The sequence below is a fragment of the Pleurodeles waltl genome, chromosome 6 (genome assembly GCF_031143425.1).
Source record: "Pleurodeles waltl isolate 20211129_DDA chromosome 6, aPleWal1.hap1.20221129, whole genome shotgun sequence".
NCBI lineage: Eukaryota > Metazoa > Chordata > Amphibia > Caudata > Salamandridae > Pleurodeles > Pleurodeles waltl.
In genome coordinates, this window is record NC_090445.1 from 974,623,720 (window position 1) to 974,645,800 (window position 22,081).

The window sequence follows — 22,081 nt, forward strand, 5'->3', positions numbered from 1 at the left end:
GGGCAGAGCGGATTGCTCGGGATTCTGTGCGCCCTTTCGATCACTGGTGTTGTACCAGGGAACTGTTCTGTGAGTATGTTTTTCAGCCAGGACTCCAAAAACACCTCTGCTTTAGGGGATTCCATATGCTCTGGGATTCCAAGGAATCTGATGTTGTTGTGTCTGGAGCGTCCTTCAGCTTCTTCCGCTCTGCGTTGTAATTGAGCTATGTCCAGTTCCATTTGTTGCATTTTAGTTTTCATTTCCGATACTTCTGGTTGGACGGTTTTCAGAGTTTTTTCAGTGTCGTGGACCCTTTCTGCTAATTTGCGGTGGCCAGCGCGTAGCAGTGAGACTTCCAGTACTGCAGCGTCAATTTTCCCTTCCAAAGAGGATTTAGTGTCCATTATTGCTTGCATTATTTGATCAAATTGGAGGGAATGCGTACGGAGTGTTTCAGCGAGTTGCAGGGAGGTGGTCAGTTGCATGTCTGGGTGGCCGGTTGGCGGGGGAGGATCGCCATCTCCTATCGGCCCTGTCTTGGGGTGTTTTGGCTTGACCATGTTTCCTTGTTGTTCTGTACTGAGTCGTTCCACTGGGGATGGTGGTTGGGGGTTTGCTGGGAGGGCCCACTTATACCTCTGATATTCTTTGCAGTCGTTTCCTTATTTATTAAGGAGTTCCATGGCTCTTGCTATTATGGTTTCCATTTTGATGTTCTTGAATTTGTTTCGCCTCTGTGGGCTAGGGCCCTATTTGTTTCATGAATGCCCCTAGCGGTGCGGCAGCGGGCCCCCCGGGCAGTGTGAAAAGCTCGGCTGGATCCGGCGCCCGTGCAGTGCCCTGCGCCCGGTGGGGGGGCTATTTGTAAACCGAAGCTACGGGGGAGCCTGTAGCAGTTACCACCAAGGGCTCCACCGATGAAATCTGTGGGCTGTGGGAGGCCGTGCATTAGGTGTTCATCATTTGGGAGGTTTAGTCTATGCACGTTGGGTCTAGGGCTCACATGTGGCGCCGTGATAGGGAACGATGTTTCTCCCCTCGTGGTCAGCTGGGTAGGCCCCGGGAATTCAATGCTGGCATCTACCACTATCAATCGGACGAGGAGTGTCTCACGCTCCCCTATTCGGGCGTCGGTTCGGGGGATGTTCAACAAGGGACGAGAAGGCTAGGCGCTCGCCCTACCCCCTCTTAATTCGGCACACTGTGTGCACGAGCGACGGTCCCTCGTAGGCAGCAGGACGGGCCCCGAGCATCTGGTGCCGGCATCCACCGCTCCCCAACGTTCCTCGGGGATGTGCGGCACGAAGGGCGCCTCCCGCTTCTCAGTCGCGGCGCTGGGGTCTGGAGATGCCCAACGAGGGGCGAGGGGGCCGGGCGCTCTCCCTACCTCCTCTTTGTTCTGCACGCAACACGCTCAGGCGACGGCCGCGATCCCCTCCGATGGCGGCCGCTCCGATCTGGGAACGCCAGGTCCTCCGTGGCTGCCGCGCCCTCCGAGGCGCCGCTCCCCTGGAGCTTTTATTTATGCCCGGCAATGATCGCGCTGTGATCCCAGGCGCTTTGGATCACAGCAGGGCGCAGGATTTTGGTATAACGGTGGGCCGAGAGCGGAGCTCTGCGATTAAGCTGCCGCTCTGGCCGCCATCTTGGCCACGCCCCCCGATTATCTCATCTTAAGCAGGACATTCCCACTACACTCAGGGGCCTGATTCCAATATAGAAAACGGGTTACAAGACCCAGAATGCAGATAACAATCCTGGACTGAATGAGCCACCTAGGCATTGATCTGGAAAACTTAAGAACTCCTGGCTCTTTGGGAGTAAAGAGAAGTTCCTGTCTGCAGGGATATAGAGGCCTTTGTATTAGGGCTTGACACCAACAAGTATCATCTTGATTACACTCTGATAGAGATCAGCCTTGCTCTGAAGATCAGTCTTCACCAATGTAATACTGATTGAAACATAGTTCCTTTGAAGTATACAAGGAGATGCTGACACTGCAGAGGAGGCTTTGCTGATTCGTTTATAACTTGGAAAATATATCAAACTTTCAGAAATAAAAATAGTTTCTTATGATTCCTCAGTATCACAGTTTTAGATGTACACCAGTTTACTGAAGCCAGCAACCCCCCCTCTCTTTTGTGGTTATTATTTTGGGGAAACGAGGTACAAAACGTCCCAGTATCCCAAGAAATACAGCTCATAGTGAATTTTATTGGGTGCCTGCTGGCATCTTGGACCCCTGGAACCCAGGGCCATTTGTACGAACACATTTTCCCATAGACCCGGAATGGGCAAAACTGTTTGGTACATCTGGCCCCTAGTTATTTGAGGTGCAGGGCGACATGACCTTCTGCTATTCTGAAATCCACATGTCACAGATGCAATTCTGTGGAGCCCTTTGTGTGCCTTGATTGTCTGGCACCTTCAACTTAGAATCAGGCACACATGGAAGCTTAAAAGGCCTGCTGCTCGGGAACCTCAGCATCAGGAGAATCTTCTTTTGCCTAACATCCCGTAGCCACTCTGGAGAGCATTAGCAGCTGCAGAAAACCTTACTATTCAATGTTGCAGTCAATGGATCATGAATAAGTGCTGTCGGTTGCTGGATCTTAGTGCCACTGCAAGTGTAGGTTGCACTAGCGCCACAAATATTTCTAAACACTCATCATTTGTAATATTATGCAATGCCTCAGCCACAAGTCGCTAATGTTTTTTCTGTGGAATGATCAGTTCTGTAGATAACAAATCGAATTTAAGTAAAACATTGTTATGGCAAGATTTAACGTCCATGATGCATTATTTTGGCCTTCATCCATCACATTGAGATTATGTAGCCTGAAAGGAATATATTCAAAAACGTAGATCAGCTGTTGTTGTACAGTTGACTTCCAGTAACAGATTCTTACCACACAGCTGCTCTAGCAGAAACATTAAAAACAATTAAAGTTTTCCCTACAAGGAAATATGTGTGGAGAAAAGCCAACCAAAAAGCATAATCGACATCCATAAGACAAGGTATCTGAATATCCAAGGAAAACTGTGATGCACCTACTTCCAGCCCAAAGGCTATTTGGGGGAGAGAAGCATTTAAGGTGAGGTGTGTGTTTATGCTGACGATATCCAAAATAGTGACTGCTTCTTGAACTCCTGCAAGAATAAAAATAGTGCAACCCCCGATACCTTGATGTTTTGACTTGCTTAGAGAAAGAAGGATTGCCTCCAGGGAAAGGAAGTGTAGATGAATCAGTGACCGGAATCTGAGAAGCCTATCATCAAGGACCTTACAACAAACCATTGTCACTCTAAGACAGGAATTTCTGCACGAATGGCTACTTTGAAGTGACAAGAGGGCAGAGTATGAGAGTGAGACCTGAAGAAGTGCATTTCCTCTGTCTATGTGGGAGATGGGAAGTCCCTTCACTACAGAGTAAAATTTCAAATCTGGGAAATAGGACTGGATTTTTTCTCAGTAATGCCGCAGGAACCTGGCTGCCTTAGCTTTTCAGCAATGTGAGATTTCTATGCTGTAATCATCCCTTTGCATTTGCCATACCTCTCTTGTATTTCTGACAGCTCCTTCATGTTGCTCCGGCCTTTATGTCACACTAAGGACCTCATAAGAGTCCCGTAAATCTCTATAGGATGCATAACATAACGTACTAGCTTGTTTGTTTGGGAACAACGTCCACTGGAACTCCAAGGTTCTGCGGGTTTTCACCTAGGCATTTCACCTGCTGGAAGCAAAAAAAAAGTTCGGGTGAAACCTGACTTAAAATGAAGAAACACACCTTGCAAAGGGTGCAGAAACACTGAATCCAGTATCTTAATCCCCATGACCTCGTAATCAGTTTTAAACCATCTCCAGCATTACTGATAACCTGAGAATAGATAGTCCAATATGGGACAGGGTGTGGGAGAGAGGGTGAAATTTCTGCTTTGAATTCTGGCCCATTTGTAACGGGCCCATAATTCTCATCATAATTTTCCTTTTACTTCCCCCACATGTCATCCCTTGCCTTTAGTTTAGTATGGAAGACTTTGGAAAGAAGCATGACATGCTACTTTCCAATTTCCTTCTAATTTTAGGCTGCTTGTGCACTGTTTAACATCTAAAACAAAATCTTTTATGGATGTCCTTGGTTCAGAGTTTCTGTTTACAATGGTTCCCCATCACAATTTTTCAGCTGAGTACAAAAGTTTCATATAGCAGGCTGTAGATTATGAACAAAAGAAAACAGGTATTATTCATCTGCAGGTTTACTCCTGATGCCGCTGTTTTGACGGTGATAAAAAAAAAACCGAAGGTGTAGCCTAGGAGACTTACATTGATGGTGTAAGCAAACGTGCCCTTATATGCAGACTCAGCAGAATGATGACATGCTTCTTTGCAACAGCAGCATATAGGAAACCATTCACGTACACAAGGGACTCTAGTAAAAGGCTGATGGTACCGCTAACAAACCTTTACTTATGTCTTGTATTGAAACACAGTACCTTAATGCAATGAACAAGGACCCTTTAGGAAGATAAGCGACCCGTGAGGACAGTACTACTTTTCAGATGTAATTGATTATGGTCGATTAAGTGCGTGTAGGATGGTTGCACTCAAAGAATGAACAAGTTCTTTGCGGCAGTGAATAGGCCTATGTTGTCTCATGTGCGGTGTGCTTTCATAAAGCTAAAAATGAAGCCAAGCCGTAAAATTATATTTTTCTACTGTCCAAATGGAAGTCATGTTTATTGGTTCAAGATCATATGATGTTTGAAATTTGTTTGAAAAATGATACCATACATGTGAAAATTAATTGGCAGTTATCTGAGTGTATGTGCGGGGCAAAATTACTATTTGTGGGACTCCTTACTCGCTCTTCTCCAAGTGCTACAATGCTATTTTGTGCCAACAGAAACATCATAGGAGGCATTCCTCGAAAAAAAACGGGTAATTTAGGAAAAAAGACAAAAGTCTATTTTTGTCTTGTGCAATTAATAGAGAAAGAACATGAAAAGTAATGAGCGTGCACGCATGCATACCCTAGTGAGCTGAGGCGCAGAAGTATGGAAATTACATTTTAGCTAGATTCTGAGTATAACTGTTCCGCACTGCCAATACAGATTGTGAATTACAAGATTTGAGTTTCTACTAAGGATGTTCTTTATGTGTCTTGTCTTTGATGAACTCAGATTATTCACTTCGAATTCGTTTGACGTGATTGGTGATGATGCCTTCACTGGTCTTCCCCATCTAGAATATTTGTAAGTATTATTTGGTGATGTCTGAAAGAAGGGGCACTTGGTTGCCCCACTCGTTGTCATTCTAATGATTTTATGGGTTATTACAGGTTTATAGAAAACAACAAAATCAAGACTCTTTCAAGAAATGCATTTCGCGGACTGAAAAGTCTAATTCATTTGTAAGTACTGAGATTTCCTTATTGTGGTCTCTAGATGGTAGTTTCCAAATTCTATTCTCTGCAATATGTTAGCCAATTTGGAACACTGTTCTAATAGTTGTTTTTCCGAAATTAATAAAGATCTGCTGTGCCTTTGATATATTATTAAAATTGCTTCAAGGGTCATCAATCATTAAAAAAGCATGTTATGTTTATTACTTAAACACTTTTAAGACAGCATTGTTCTAATTTGTTTATCATTAATGCTATTTTCTATCAAATATTCTTCCAACCAAGCACACTCACTGCAGTGTATCTAGCTACCCCTTCTTATGTTAATAATGGCCTTTTGATGGATCTAAATGTACATTATTAGTACAGTTCATGTGTAAATGGCGTTATTTGTACTCACGTGTGTGTGTATATATGTTTATATAGTTATATATATACTAATTAAATGTAAAGGTTATGAGTAGTAAAACTATGCTTACCTATATATACATACCTTGACTAAACACTGATACAGTGGTTGTCTATATTCTAGAGTTGATATTCACTTCTTGCAGGTAAATAGTGTAGTAAAATATCGTACCAACCATGTATGGAAAATTTACCACAAATTCTTGGTCTAAAACTATTTCTGTGTTTCTTTCTAATCCCCTAACCACGACTAAATGTTAACTGGGTTTGTGTCTAATTAGAGTTTGTGGCTAAGCTTAGGTGCAAGTTTGCAAGCTTTTTAGTTTTATCTCCTCATCATTGATGGGCCTAAATGTTATGAAATATATTGTGTATGATATGGGAACAACATGTATAGTTTTTGTAGATTACACTGCTAGGTTGGTAGCATTGCAAATGCATTTTCTGTGCCTTTCAGTGGAATCCCTGTTAATTGCCGTTTTGAAGAAAAACATTAGAGCTGCCCATTTATTGGTCCACCAGGGTTTGAGGTACGAAGGCTGATGGGTTTGTTGCACATGTTCTAGGAACCTAATTACAAGTGCCTATGTAATTCCGATGAGGCTGGTATCAGACGTTACTGGCCCTGTCCGGTTTACAAGATCTAAAGTAATTTTGTTGATCTGGTATGTTTCACCAAAAGATTTCGGATGCAGGAAGCAGCTGAAACCTTCAGGTGAAACTCTGGGGAAAACGAAAATTAGAAGGGAAAATCAGACACAATGGGGGTCATTCTGACCCTGGCGGTCGGTGGCCGCCAGGGCCACCGACCACGGGAGCACCGCCAACAGGCTGGCGGTGCTCCAACGAGCATTCTGACCGCGGCGGTTCAGCCGCGGTCAGAAGCGGAAAGTCAGCGGTCTCCCGCCGACTTTCCGCTGCTCGTTTGAATCCTCCATGGCTGAGGAGCGCGCTCCGCAGCCATGAGGATTCTGACCCCCCCTACCGCCATCCTGTTCATGGCGGGAAAGCCGCCATGAACAGGATGGCGGTGGGGGGGTCGCGGGGCCCCTGGGGGCCCCTGCCGTGCCCATGCCAATGGCATGGGCACGGCAGGGGCCCCCGTAAGAGGGCCCCGCAAGGTATTTCAGTGTCTGCCTTGCAGACACTGAAATACGCGACGGGTGCTACTGCACCCGTCGCACCTTCCCACTCCGCCGGCTCGATTACGAGCCGGCATCCTCGTGGGAAGGGAGTTTTTCCCTGGGCTGGCGGGCGGTCTTTTGGAGACCGCCCGCCAGCCCAGGGAAAAACTCATAATACCCTCTGCGGTCTTCTGACCGCGGAGCGGTATTATGGGGGCGGAATTCTGGCGGGCGGCCTCCGCCGCCCGCCAGAATTAGAATCAGCCCCAATATGTCTGATACCATAGTAATTCCTAATTTCTCACAGAACCTAGTGTATCTACTGACATTTCTGTAACTCTGCCCCCCAGAGGTACTTCTGAGGGGGTATTCATAATTGGGTAAAAATACAAGGCATTCATAAGGAGACCCTAGGCAGGGATACAGGTAGAGGCACATTTGCACCTCAGTTCAGTTTCTAAGTTTGACTGTGCACTTTGGTTTGATGTGTCCATGCATCATCAAGAAGGTTTGCACAGGGGATAGCACGTTGGTCAAAGGTTTGTTCATTCATGTGCCTGTTTCATTTAAATGCTTGCTCATGGCAGGCATTTTGTTTTGGTGGAACAAATGTGTATATTTTTGATGAAGGTATTCTTGAACATTTTTTAATTTTCGAAGGAAAGAGTAACTACATGGTTCAATACATCTCTTTAGTAGCTCCTTCCACTACTATCCATCATGGAAAAAACACAAACTATAGAATATCGTTCAGAGTTCTACATAAAATCTGTATGTGGTCTCCTTTTATTTCTCAACGTTTTACACCATCTCCATAATGAATGGAAATGTGTAAAAAAAAATGAACAGGAATGTAAATCAAATAAGCTTATTGATTTAAATCTTTTTTATTATGCCTCCTAAAAATATGACCATCACATTGCAGACATCAACTGCATAATAAGAAGGCCTATATTCTAGGCCTGGGTCTAATTCAAATTAAGAAGATTGGGCTAGTAACGTGGTTCACTGAGTTGGCACACCCATACTCTTCCAGTGGCTGGCTCAGCCTCAAGAAAGAAACTTCACTGTTGATGTTTTTGCCCACACGAAGCTGACAAGCTAACTGTTGGACATCTTGAACCCTGGCAGACCCTTACGGGTGGGGCTCCACACTGCCCTGTGCAGGTTAGGAGGCTAGCCTGCTGGCTGGCCCCATCGGCCCCTGGGGACCAAGCTTCCAACAGGGTGATTGCAGGAGTTGTTCTGCCCACAGGAGCTTTAGACTTCTCCCCCTTGCGAAGCCACCGTGTCCTGGGAGAAAAGGTGGCCTAGCTGATGCCTGGAGCCTTGACTTCCCAGGCGAAAGCTATCGCGTCGCCTGCCTCGCACAGGGGATTACAGGAGCTGTTCAGCCTAGAGGAGCCCCAGACTCCTCCCCAGTCCGACGCCACCCTGGCTCAGGCAGGTAATGTGGCCCTGTTGAGTGCCTGGAACCTTGGCTTCACAGGTGAAAGACATTGCTTTGCCCGCCTCTCACTGAGGATTTTTGGTGCTGTTCAGCCCAGAACTCCCAACTCTGCACCAGTTTGACAACACCTGGTCCCGGATAGGGAAGGTAACCCCACCCAGTGTCTGGGGCCCTGATTTTCCAGGCAAAGCCATGGCTTTGCCCACCTCTCACAGGACATTACAGGAGCTGTTCAGCCCTTAGGAGCCCCAGATCATTTGCTGGTCTGATGGCACTCTGCCCTGGTATTAGCCTGGGCCTTCATGTTGGGCCCGTCTTCGCTCCACATCCTGAATGACCACAAGGTTCCTCCCCAGTCTGCAGCCACCATGACCCTGGTTAGTGCCTTCCACTTCCCTGGGGCCCAAACCTGGGGAGCTAGGGAAGGTTAAGCCCGCAGCCAAACCCCTTCCTCCCTTAGGCCTACCTGGCAAGCCATTTTGGCTTGACTATTAAACCCCCACAAAGTGGGACCTTAGAGAACATGGGGGGACACAAGTGGGAGATGGCTGCTGTGGCCTGCCCACCAGTTATCTGGTTGGCCAGCACAGACCGGTTATGTGGTCAGCTAGCCACCATCTGGCTTTCATGTCACCCAGTGACCAGGCAGCTCTGCCCAACCTTGTGATGGGAGTGTCCAGGCAGCATCCGACAACTTGGCCAGCACTCAGAAGGTTCCTTCCCAGAGTCATGGAGCAGCTTTTTGCTTCCAGGCAGCTCCGCTGGTGCACTCTCCAGCCATCTGGTCACCCTGCTGATCTGCAAGGGATCTTTCCCTCATCAGCTAGGACACCCACAAACAGACACAAAAGCTTGGCTCCTAGGATAACTTTCAAAAGATTGCAGTAAGGTAATCCCTCTGCCAATTATGAACCCCTCACCCAGCATTATGCCCTCTAGAAATAATTTAGCACCAGGTGCCCCACAACCATGTGGTACACTAAGGGCGATGGATGGAGATGTTCCCTTCCCATCCACAATCCGGTCCCTCAGCGAGCAGCTGTATGCACTGGCCCAGAAGCCGGCTATCCCAGGCCAATTACGGCTCCAAGTCACTGCAGTATTGTTACGGTTTGGGGTGGAGGGTTCTGACTTAGAGGCGTTCAGTCATAATCCCAGAGATGGTAGCTTCCCCCCATTGGTTCCTCAGTCAAGCACATACACCAACTGTCTGAACCTGTGGTTCCTCTCTAACTGAGGAGGATTACTTTTGCAACAACACTTCATCAGTAGGGTAAAACTAACATCTCTCACGAAGGTCTATGCCCAGCTCACGTTAGTGGGTGAACAATCCAACGCGTGGTAAATTCTGATTCACAATGATAGGAAGAGCTGACATCGAAGCGATAACACTATGAACGCTTGGCCACCACAAGCCAGTTATCCATGTGGTAACTTTCTGACACCTCCTCATTGAAACCCAAAAAGTCAGAAGGATCATGAGGCCCCGCTTTCATGGTCTGTTTTCACACTGAAAATCGAGATCAAGCGAGCTTTTGCCCTTCTGCTCTGTGGGAGGTTTCTATCTTCCCTGAGCTTACTTTAGGACATCTGCATTAGTATTTGACAGATTACCACTCCAGTCAAACTCCCCACCTGCCCTTCCCAGAGTGGGTCACGCTCAGCAAATGTCAGGCGCTGGGCACCTGAAGTCAGAAGCAGGAGCCCCCATGGGGCTCACTCTCCTGCCTCACAGGGTAACTAAAAAAACAATGGGAGTAGTGGTATTTCACCGGCACTCCAAGGGCCTCCCACTTATTCTACACCTCTCACCTCGTTTCCCAGTGCCAGAATAGAGTCAGGCTCAACAGGACCTCCTTTCCCCGCTGATTCTGCCAAGCCCATTCCCTTGACTGTGGTTTTGCTAGATAGTGGGAATCTCATTCATCCATTAAAGTGCATCACTAATTAGATGATGAAACATTTGGTGATTCTTGTACCACCACGTGGTGGCTCATTATGGGTTAATATTGCTGCTCATCAGCGTCAAATTGGTATTGCTTCCAACAACACAGCAATTGTTGCTGAGTACAGCTATACTTTAAGCTGCCCTCACAGGAACATGAACCACATATCAGATAGAAACAGTACATCCTCCAGTACCTCTCAAACAATATAAAATATAAATTGTCTATGTCTTAACACACTTCTGGATCATCTGAATACAAAAGTCCTGTGCAAAGTAAGGTATTATTAACATGTCATTAACAATCAATTCCTTATCAGCTTTATTTCAGCTGTAATCCATAAAAACAACATCCTACCAATAACTATAATAATACATAATCTATTACAAATATTTCACAAAAAATAAAATAATTGATAATTTAAAATCCTAAAATCAATAAAAAATACTCATCTAGATGGACATGTCACTGCAATTCATACTTTGATTTATAAATACTATGGCCATTTTGTCCACAAATAAAATCCTTGCAGGGTCCTCCTTTTTACTAATACTCATTCTATACAGAGGAAGCTACCGTGCTGGAAAATGAGTCAGACTTGATCTCTATTATTACCACATATTAACCAATGACCATAGTTCCAGAGATGTATTCTACAAGTTAGAAGGGCCATTCTTAGATCTCACAATCCAGGCACTTCGCAGAAAGCCAGTGACTGAAACACTACCTTTCCACTAGTGTTGCTTAATAACACACGTAATGACTCCCTATCATTTTTGATCCCAAGGATATGGCATATCGGAACAATCCATTTCTTCCTAGGCTTTGAATACCTCGGACAGAAAAAGAGGAAGTGGGCCAGAGATTCAACTTCCATTGGGCAGAAGGGGCAGGAACTGATAGCACCACTACTTATTTCCCATCTGAATGTTAAGGAGTTCAGTGGCAGAATTTCTAGTGTAAATTTTATAAACAAATTCTTTGCCTTTGGCAGGTATATGTTGTCCATGTAATATTCAAACTTGGGCAGGCACTTATGATGGAAGAAATGATCTGTTCTACTGCCCATTAGCTGTACTTGCCAAGTTTGAATTAGTACAGCCTCCCAATATAGCCTTTTTCCGCAGAATGCCATACCTTTTATGATGTTCAACATGTGATTAACAATCATTTATGTGATCTGTACTGATTATGTGCATGTAATTAGTAGAAATCTATCCTAAATTCACACACACATCAAATACCAACATGTATACATATAGATCTAAATTCACACACACAATAATTGTAGTAATAAATCTAAGGCATAAACATTGAAATAATTCTAATACTATGATCTATCTCTAAACATTGTTAACTATAAAAAATGTAAGTGTCAAACAAACATATATTCTTAAAACAGAATACTAATTAGGATGAAATATGAGTTATGAAATACAGTGTACATTTGAATGTTAAGTTAAAATAGTTGTCCATGAATAAGTGGCACATTTTTAAAGTGTCCATTAAAGTAGTAAGCCACCCATTCTTCTTAAATGGGAAAAACATTTGTAGTCCAAAATCAGTTAAAGCAAGATCATTACAATGAGGTCAAAGACCCTGACAACCTACAATAAAACCATGGAATTTAACAGTGGAACAGTTTGTGAGGTTTTTGTTTTCTTGCTATAAATCCTTACTTTTAAAGCTTGTTCAAGGGAATTTTGTGAGTTTTCATATCGAATTGCTACATCAATCACCACATCAGTACCATCTTTGGTGAACGCTACATCAGGTTTTCATAATTCACCTTGACTGTTTTTGATATGAGGTTCCCTATATGTTAATCAACCACATCTTTTCGCACTAACTTTGAGAAGTTCTTGAATTGTGTTGTGTCTTTTAATCCTTATTTGCTTTGTTTCTGGACATGTACCTGATACACGAGCAATTGTTTCAAATACATGTTTGCAGTATCTTAAATTAGTGAATGTTCTTCATCTGGAGATGCTTCCCCAGGTGTAAAAGACATTCACTCTTAGCATCAGCGTAGCTATATATTGGTTTTCCTTTAGGTTCATGCCCTTACTAATCCAGAAATTTGAAGCTAGATTATTTTCTTGATATTTAATACCATCCCTTTCTACAGGGTGATTTTTCATTTTCTCAAATTCCTCTTTTCTCCAGTCATATGATGCTAATTGCAAATCGAGGCTTAGAAATCTACTGTCCACTTGTGAGTTTTGATGATATTATTAATATTATTGTTTATTATTTCCTCTGCATACATCATTTTTGAGTGAACAGCTGGAGAGTAACACCAATAACACAGGGAGACTAGTGTTTGAAAAAGCACAATGCAGGCTATACAAGTTAACCACACAAAAACCGTGTTGAATGATAATATTCTGTGGATTATAATACAGCTATAACATGACACCATAAATAGATCTAGTTGTGAACATATCACAACCCTTAGGACAGACTTACAATATAAGGTACTTCATCACAATTTACAATATACACCACCCCTTCATTAAAAGGTAGAACTTGCGGGCAAAACAAGTAGTACTTCCTTCTGGATATATGCTCCTTTTTATAGCACAACTGTAAGCGAAGGCTCATTTAGCCCATATGGGCCGTGAATATAATGAATTATTAAGCTTTGAAAAAATTGGGGAGTACACAGCAGTTATCCGTTCCATATTAGCCACATCATTGTCCCCTTTGGGATCATTATTTACAGTGATAAGGTTTTTTAATGCTATGTTTTTAGATCAGTCCTGACAATCATGAGTCTCTGATGTATATGATTTGTTACCCCATATTTTGTTACAGCTGCTAAACTCTACCAATCTCTGTCTCTGTGCCACTGTAATGACCTGGTCCCTCCACATCCCCTCAGGGTGTGGTTAATAATAGTAATCTAAAACTAGCCTTGCTCAAGGACTATGGTCCATGGTTGCCGGCAAAGGTGCTGCATAGATAGACACCCACATGCATGTGACCTGCACCTAGAAGCATTCCTCTTTGCTGCCGAATAATGGTATTTAGACGAGTGTGGTTATGGGGAGAGTAAGATATAGAGCTCATGATGACCGAAGAAGGTATATAGCGGGAAAGACCCTTCATGAATTAAGTAAGAGGGGAGGTAATTGGAAACCACTTTGAGGGGAGGTAATTGGAAACCACTTTGATGCCCTAAGGGACAGGGGCATTTTCTGTCTATGGTTGTGACCCCCACAGTGTGTGACTACAGGGCCCGCCCCTCGCAGCTTCCATGTGAGGGAATTCCGCACAACAAGTATGCTTTCCATTTTCTGTGCACCTATAACACATGAGTGACATTGCTCTTTTCACATCACTGTTTTAACAAATTTTTTGATGACACTGTAAGCCTGAACACTTCACAAAATGCATGCTCAACTACATTGCGCTGTCAATGAAACATGATTGTTGACACAATGCAGGAAGACACCTACTCCCTGTAAAGTCAATATATAAGAAACAACTCACGGCATGAAATCCAATGCAGTGGGCTGATTGTGGAGTTCACTGTGATTTTTCTCTGTTGAATATGGAGGTTCCAGCATGCTTGGAACATAGTTCATGGCACAAGCATGTTGCAGGTGCTGTGCCAATGTTCCTCTTACCCATTCTCTACTTTACAACAATGGTATCTTCCTCATTTTATATTGACTACAGAAAACTCAAGAGAAGTTACAGAGACAATCGAAAGTTACAAGCTGTCATAATAACACTACATGCCTTAGCGCTCATGTGGCACCGGTCCTGATGAAAGCCATAATGACCCAGTGGGCATTGAAATTAAATGGCTAAAACGTGTAGGCCAAGGATGTGAGAGATCATCACTAGTTCAGAGCACATCCCCCTCTTTTTTTAAAACTTCCCCAAGGTCACCATTATCAAAAACACCTTCATTGGTTGATGACCTGGAGGCAATTTTAAAATCCCCTTTTCCTCTTTTGAGATTTTCAAACAAAGCCCACTCTCCTATAATCAGGCACTGTCGCACACCCGGATAGATTAGGCATCTCGGGTGGGAATAATAAAGCATGCCTCTAACTAGTGTTAGTGGGTGAGTGTTCTTTTAAAACACCTAAAAGGTTTCTCCTACACTTAAGTGCGAGGGACATCTCAAATAGGTAATAGACTATGGTAGTGAGTTCGTTATTCATGATTGTTGAGTGAGCAATGTACAAATCGTGAGTTTCTCAGAGATACAATAGATTGTTGATATTGTTGTGTCCTATTCTACACAGCAGTGGTATATTTAGGCCCCCTTTTGATCTTTTGGAGTAGAGGAGACCATCGCAGGTGTATGCAGGTAGGTGGAGGAAGTGCTTGAGGTATTTCTTCATTATTAATGATAGGCAGAATTTTTAATTCCGCCAGCGGAATTGGAGAAATGTAGTAATTCTGCATTACTCTTGTAGCACAGAATTAATAAACAAATTCCACTGCTGAGTTCCACCGACATAATTAATCAGTAGCATAACTTTGTTGTTTATTTAGCCACAACCAAACCCTTGTTTATGCACAACCCTGTAATTGCTGAAGTCACTCCTCATTATTCTGAGGATTTTGCTTGTTTTATGTAAGTTTACGGGAGGTTGGGTGCCTTTTCTTGTCTGGCTTTGCAGCTGCACAGTGTGCATGCTCGAGTGATTTGCTTGGGTCACATGGGAACCCGAAGAACCAATTTCAATGAGTGGAATGCCATGCCGTGGAACTATCGGCTTTTGAGCACCTGCGACGGAGAAGCTCAACAGAGAGGCAGGCTTCCAAAACTATTTGTGTTCACTCTGATTTCGCAGCTAAAAGCGGTCAGTAGCATGCAGGCATTTGTGTGCTGGTGTTTAAACTTTAGTTGCATGCATGATCATACCAATTACTAACATGGATCAGTAGTGACCTGATTAATTACACCTTATTGAAAAGCACACTACCATGGAAACCACATGCAGATAATTATTTGTGCTGCCGGTGTAAGTTGTTGAGGCGCTTATTGCGTTTTTATCTTTAATCAGCCTTACCACGATGTAACATTACATGACACGACATTATTGAAAATACATAGTAAGACTCTCACTTTAACAAATCTGGAGTATAAATCAGTGACCATTTAATCGGTAACTGCCTATTCACAACTGTGGGCATCTAGAGCTATCCTTATTTATATGGCTCTACTCAGTCTGTTTTAACGTATTATCAATCAAGCCATTACAGTGAGGACTCCTGCACTGGAATTCTGTACTTTTACTCAAATTCTTTCTTTCTTTAATCAAGCATGATCCCGCCTAAAATTAGAGTTCAGAGCAGTTCCATTATCCTTATCTTGCAGCAGCAACATTTTTGAGATCCCTGACTGACATTGTCCCGGGGCAGGACTGTCGAAAGAGAGATGTGTGCATTGCTACAGTGGGTTTGACATCCAGAAAGATGGGGCAGAAATTAGAATAACATTGCCTTCATTACAGTGAACCCAATAATTAATCATGCATGCATTCACCCCCTCCCTTTCCCTCTATTGTTATATTGTTGTGAAAGGTTTCTGTGTAACAAATGCACTAAACATGGCAATTTTTGGCATATAATGCCGCCGAGGAATAGTTTCAGGGTGCCCAGCCATTGGTACAGCTAAACTTCTCTTTAAAAGGAGAAATACCAGGCTTGACCATGGAATTTGAGGTACAAGACGAGTTATGCTCCCGTTATGCATGCATGGACAGCCAGACGTGTCAGAGTGCAGATTTTGCCTTGCATGTGCCCCTTCCAGTTTGCTCAGTGAATCCGTTGAGTTTCCAACTTATTTCAAACTCCTCACTTTCACAAGGGAGGAATCCAGAGTTCGAACTAACTTGATGCATATGCGTGGAATATGGCACCTTTTCAAACTCCTTTTTTGTATGCAGAATCTGTAATTTTCATGAATACACATAAACAGTCACTCTAATTGACAGCTCAAGCAGAACTCCACTGAATGTCGTAGATTTTTTATATAACTCCGCGGAATCCCACGGAGTAAAACTCTGTGATTTCTGTCCACCCCTATTTATTATCTGGTCCAGCGTAGTTAGAGTCTTTGCTTCTGTGCCTGCCATTTCCAGTTTAAATGACAGCTTAGGAACCAGGTATTGGCATAATATTTCAACCTTTTGTGTTGGCTTAAGTGGTAAACTGTCAGGTTTTTGAGCCTATGTTGTTAGTATCTTACTTATTTTGCTGTTTTCTGTATGACCTGGGTGAGAATCAAAGTTCAATCCAAGGTATCTCTCACTGTCAGCTGGATGTAAGTTCTCAATGTTTTGTTTTTCAAATTGTCATGGTTTGCAATTTCTCACCAGGATTTTGTCTTTGTGTTGACTTATCAAAAAAGTGTGTCTTTTTCACAATAAGTTTTAGGCCTGATGTGTTACTGAACTTTTCAATGATCTTCAAATTAGTATTCATTCCTTCCCATGTGCTACTGTCATCGGCAAAGGCTAGAGCGGTGGTCTGCTCAATAATTCCATCTGATCCAAATGTAAAGGCCTTGCCATTTTTCTGAAGATCACATATTAGGGGATCCATGGCAACAATAAACTATGGGATAAAGAGTAATCTTGTTTTACTCCAGATTTTATTGTTATTTCTGGTGTAGATTAATTATTTTTTAAATGTTGATGAATCTGTGTTTAAGTTGTTTATTAAATATCAGATGTACGACCGAACTCCTTGTCTCTCAAGACTCCATATAATCTGGCAGAGTCAAAAGCTTTCAAAATGCCACTGAATACCATTTCAAGAGAGTGTTCATTCTTTTGTGCCCCTTTTATGATGTTCTGTAGCAGTGCCAGATTTTCAAGACATCGCCTCACTTTCATGAAGCCCTTTTGTCTTGTATTCAAATTAACGAAGGAGCTAAGTCTTTTGGTCAGGATCTTTGTGAATAGCTTGATAATTGCTGTACCAATTGTAATTGGTCTCCAATTACTTATTTTGCTTAGCTCATTAATTTGAACATTCTTTGGAATTAGAGTCAAACAGTTTTTTAATATACATTCTGGGACTCTTCTCATAATTTACCAGGTTGGTAATATTTTGGGAAGCAGCCTTGGTCCTTTTTCATGAACATTGAATAGATCATGCAAGCCCACATTATCAGGCCCCACTGCTGTGCTTAAGTTAAAGTCTTTGAATGCTTCTCTTATTTCAAGAAGTGTAATTTATTTGCATAGGCGTTCCAAGTCCCTTTCTTCCAGTATTGTGTTGATAGGTATGCATTTCGGGTTTATCTTATATTCTCTTTCAATAATATCTTTGTAGTATTTAAAGATATCATCAGCACCAATTTGACAAGTGGCAACTTCTGTACTGTCAGTGATTATTCCGGCAATTTTCTTTTTGTCTTTCTTGAACATTGCCTGATATTCCTTATTGCTGCCATTTGCATATCTTTTCATGTGTGTTTTATTGAGCCATTCATTTTTCTTATCTTTATTTGGTATGCCATTTTGGACTGAGGCACTCTAATTCTCCTCTTGAGCAGTTCTCATAGGCTCATTACCGCTATCATTAGGATGTTAATTGTGATTGACTGGCTTTGGAATTATATCACTGTTATAATCTGAGATATAAATCACAGTTTCTTCCATCAGGTCAATTACATATTCGTGATGTGAATTTTTGGAATTTATTTCAACTTCTGATATTCTTTAATTAAGATAATTAAAGTTAGTTATATTAGGGGCTCTCTTTCTGTTGATAAAGTCTTTATACTTTTCTTTTATTATTTCCACTGATATTTCAGGTTCATCTTTGGAGTCACTTTCAGAATTGGTGGATGCTTGCTGCATATCCTTTGGAAGTTGATTGCTTTTTTTCTCTTCAGTCCCTTCTTTTTGCTGAAATTTGTGTTCTGTTGTTAGTGTCAAAATGCAGAACCATAAGGGCATTTATATTTCTTTTGTTTTCATACACATTTCCCAATTTATCTAGCAGCAATATTTTGTTCTTTTGACCATAGTTTTGATGGTTTGCTGCTTGCTAGTGCTGCTAGTCTAGCATTGTTTTGCGTTTTTGGGTATGCATGTCTTGCATGTTGTGACAATCTAATTTTTTATACGGAGTCTGAAGTCACAGAAGCTACAGAGGAATTGTAGCTCTCCTTTCTTTATTCTACCTTTGCATTTTCCATAGTGACATGCAAATGTGTTGAATTCCGCTTCCTTGTATCATTTTGTGCAATATGATTTTAGGTAGAATCCTTTGTGTTCTGTAAAGTTTCCATTATGCATATGTTAGAAATTGGGCTTCTAGCTGACAGATGTGTGCACCCATATCAAGCAGGAACTACAATCCTAGTCAGGGTAAGTCACAAACACACCCTAAATTAACCTGTGCCCACCTCCTGGTACCTTGGCACAGAGCAGTGAGGCTTGATTTAAGAGGCAATGTGTAAAGTATTTGTGAAACACTTCAAAAACATTGAAAGACCAGGCAAAAAGATACCACACCTGGCTGGACAAATAGAACGTGATTTAATAAATAAAAGAAGACTAAAACACCAAAATTCCAATAGATAGAACCTGAGATATGCATTTCTTTAAAGGATAAACTTTAGAAAAGTGCCCTGCATATGTAGTGCATTTTACTGGGGATGTATAAGTAAATTAAATATGTCATCTAGGTATATACCACTCAAACCACGTTTAGGGGATTGAGCATTAGCACCTTAGCTCTGGTTAGCAGAGGTAAAGTGTGCACAGTCCTACGGCCAACAAAACTAATTCAGCAAAATTGGAGGCAAGCGGGCCAAAAGTTTCAGGGAGGGTGACCCTGAGGCTAACAGGTTTAACACATGTCTCCCAGCTGACAGTGGGGAGAACTACCCAACTTCCTAGGAGTTCTAATCACTAGGGTGGAAGAACCTGGAGAGACCGTCAGCATTGGCGTGGTCTGACCCAGGTCTGTGTTCCACCGTAAAGTCCATTCCCTGTAGGGAGATGGACCATCTCAACAGTTTGGATTCTCATCCCTCATTGCACGCCACCTGAGGGGACTGTGGTCGGTCTGAATCTAGAAGTGAGTCCCAAACAGGTATGGACTCAGGTTCTTTAGTTCCCAGACCACAGCAAATGCTTCCCTCTTAATAGCACTCCACCTCTCTTCCCTGGGAAGTAACCTCCTAGAGAGGAAGGCTATGGGTTGGTTTAGGCCTTCATCTTTAAGATGTGAAAGAACTGCCCCTATGCCATGCCCTGAAGCATCAGATTGTGCAATGAATTCTCTGGAAAAGTCAGCTACCTTCAGTACAGGGGATGTGCAAAGGGACTGTTTTAAGGGGTAAACTGCTTTTTGCAAGCCTCTGTCCAAATTACATTTCTTGGCTGCTTCTTAGAAGTCAGCTCAGTCAAGGGGGCGACAATGGTGCCTTATCCCTTGACAAACCTCCTGTAATATCCTGTGAGGCCCAGGTATCCCCTCACCTCTGTTTGAGTTTTTGGGCGCTTCCAGGCCAGAATGGTTTCTACCTTGGCCAGGAGGGGTTGCTCCTTACCCCAGCCCACCAGGTGTCCTAAGCACACCACTGGCCCCTGCCCTATCTGGAGCTTACTGGCCTTTATAGTCAGGCCTGCATTTCACAGAGGCTGAAGCACTTCTCGTACTTGAAACAGGTGGTCCTTCCAGCTGCTACTAAAGATAGCTATGTCATCCAAGTAAGCAGCACTGAAGCCCTCTATACCAACTAAGACCTGGTTTACCACCTGCTGGAAGGTGGCAGGGGTATTCTTTAATCCAAAGGGCATCACTTTGAATTGGTAGTGGCCCTCGGGAGTGGAGAATGTTGACTTCTCCTTAGCTCCTTCAGTTAGGGCCATATGCTAATACCCTTAAGTCAGATCAAAGGTACTCAGGAACTGGGCAGCCCCTAACCCATCAATGAGCTCATCAGCCGGGGAATGGGATGAACATCAGTCTTGGTGACCGAGTTGAGCCACCTGTAATCCACACATAACTGGAGTTCTGCGGTAGTGCCCGGTGGGGCCGATTTTGATACCAGCACCACAGGGCTGGATCAGATGCAACTGGAAGGCTCAATTACCTATAACCCTAACATCTTGGATATTTCCTCATTGATGGTGGCCCTCACTTTGTCAGGCAGCCTGTATATTATGTTTGTGACTGGGACCCTGTCTCCTGTGTCAATGTCATGGGTACACAAATGGGTAACCCCAGGAGTGAGGGAAAACAGAGAGAAGAACTGTCTCAGTAAGTGGTGGCAGTCCCTCTGCTGTTCTGAAGTCAGGGTAGGGGAGAGGTTTACACCTTTCACTGACCCATCCTTCTCTTTAGAGGCTAGGAGGTCAGGGAGAGAGGTTCACTCTCCTTCTCCTCCTCACCGTCTGTCACCAACAACATGGTGACCTCAGACCTCTCAAAGTGTGGCTTGAGACGATTGCTATGGAGCACCCTTTGGAGGTGTCTGGGGGTCTTAGGTCCACCAAGTAGGTGGCCTCCCCCCTCGTCTCAACAATCTCATAGAGCTCAGTCCAGTGGTCTTGGAGGGCCCTGGGCTTTATTACCCATGCTTTCTCTCCCAGTTGGAATTCCACAGTGGTAAATGTTTGGTCATACCACTTCTTCCTTACCTCCTGGCTTGCCTCGAAGTTTTCAGAAGCATTCTTCCAAAACTCGGCATCTGGCTTGGGAGAGCTAGCATGTAGCAAACCACACCCTGGGGGTGTTTCCTGGGAGCTTACTCCTACACCTCCCTTCCGGACTGAGAGGTCATCTTTCAGGGTGCCCATACCGGAGCTCAAAGGGGCTATATCCAACCCCTTCTGTGACACTTCTCTGTAAGCAAAGAGTAGGCATGGTAAGAGGACATCCCACTTAATCCTCAGGGTCTCAGGCAGAGGGTCTTGAAACTCTAAACAAGCTCATTGGTTTGTGAATGGTACGTTGTGGTGAACTTACAAGTAACCCCACACTCCTTCCACATTGACTCCATGTAAGCAGACATAAAGGTGGTGCCCCTGTCAGACACCACTTTTCTGTGGAAACCCACACTGGTAAAATTCCCCATCAGGACCCCAGCCGCTGCAGGCTCAGTTGTAGTTCTTAGAGGTATGGCTTCGGAGTATCTTGTGCCATGGTCCACCAGAACCAGGATAAAACCATTGTCAGAGGCTGTCTGGGGATTCATGGGCCCTAAAATGTTGATGCTCACCATCTCAAAGAAAGTGCCACTGACAGGCAAGGGATTCAGGGGAGCTTTCAGCTTCTGCCCTGTCCTCCCACTTACCTGGCAAATCTTCATCTGGGACCAATAAAAGTGGGGGCAAGCTTGGTAAAGGGGTGTTTCGTGAGCCAGCAGGCGTCCCTGTAGCATTGAGGGATCACCAGGGTCCTTGTTGCCCCATGCACAGATGCCTTAGGCTCACTATATAGGAGGATCCTCCCAATAGATGCAGTGACTACCAGAGACATAACCAGCTGCCTGGGCTTCAGACTGTTGTCCCATGCCTCTAGGGTTGGGCACTCCTTCTGTTCCTTACAAAACTCCTCCCTGATGGGTCCTCCTTCTATTTGCCATCCAGCAAAAGCAGACAACTAACTATGGGAGCCAATGTCCTCTCCAGCGAGCTCCAGGGCAACCTCCTGAGGCACCCCATCCACTTCAGCTGAGAGACATTTAGGGGCTGGTTCCACACACCCTCCCATCTCTTAGCAGCTGTCTGGGCCTTTTGTTCAGGCTCCAGACTTCCTTGACTCCCTTCA

General features: G+C 43.7%; 1 protein-coding gene across 2 annotated transcripts in view; it reads left to right on the plus strand.

Moving 5' to 3' along the window:
- LGI1 (leucine rich glioma inactivated 1) overlaps positions 1-22,081 on the plus strand; it is a 219,338-nt gene that overhangs the window by 97,483 nt on the left and 99,774 nt on the right. The window contains exons 3-4 of one of the 2 annotated variants that reach the window (XM_069239844.1): positions 5,167-5,238; positions 5,325-5,396. The exons of the other annotated variant lie outside the window; for it this stretch is intronic. Coding sequence (XP_069095945.1) covers positions 5,167-5,238; positions 5,325-5,396 — 144 coding nt within the window. The remainder of the gene's footprint in view (positions 1-5,166; positions 5,239-5,324; positions 5,397-22,081) is intronic. 2 annotated transcript variants of the gene reach the window in all.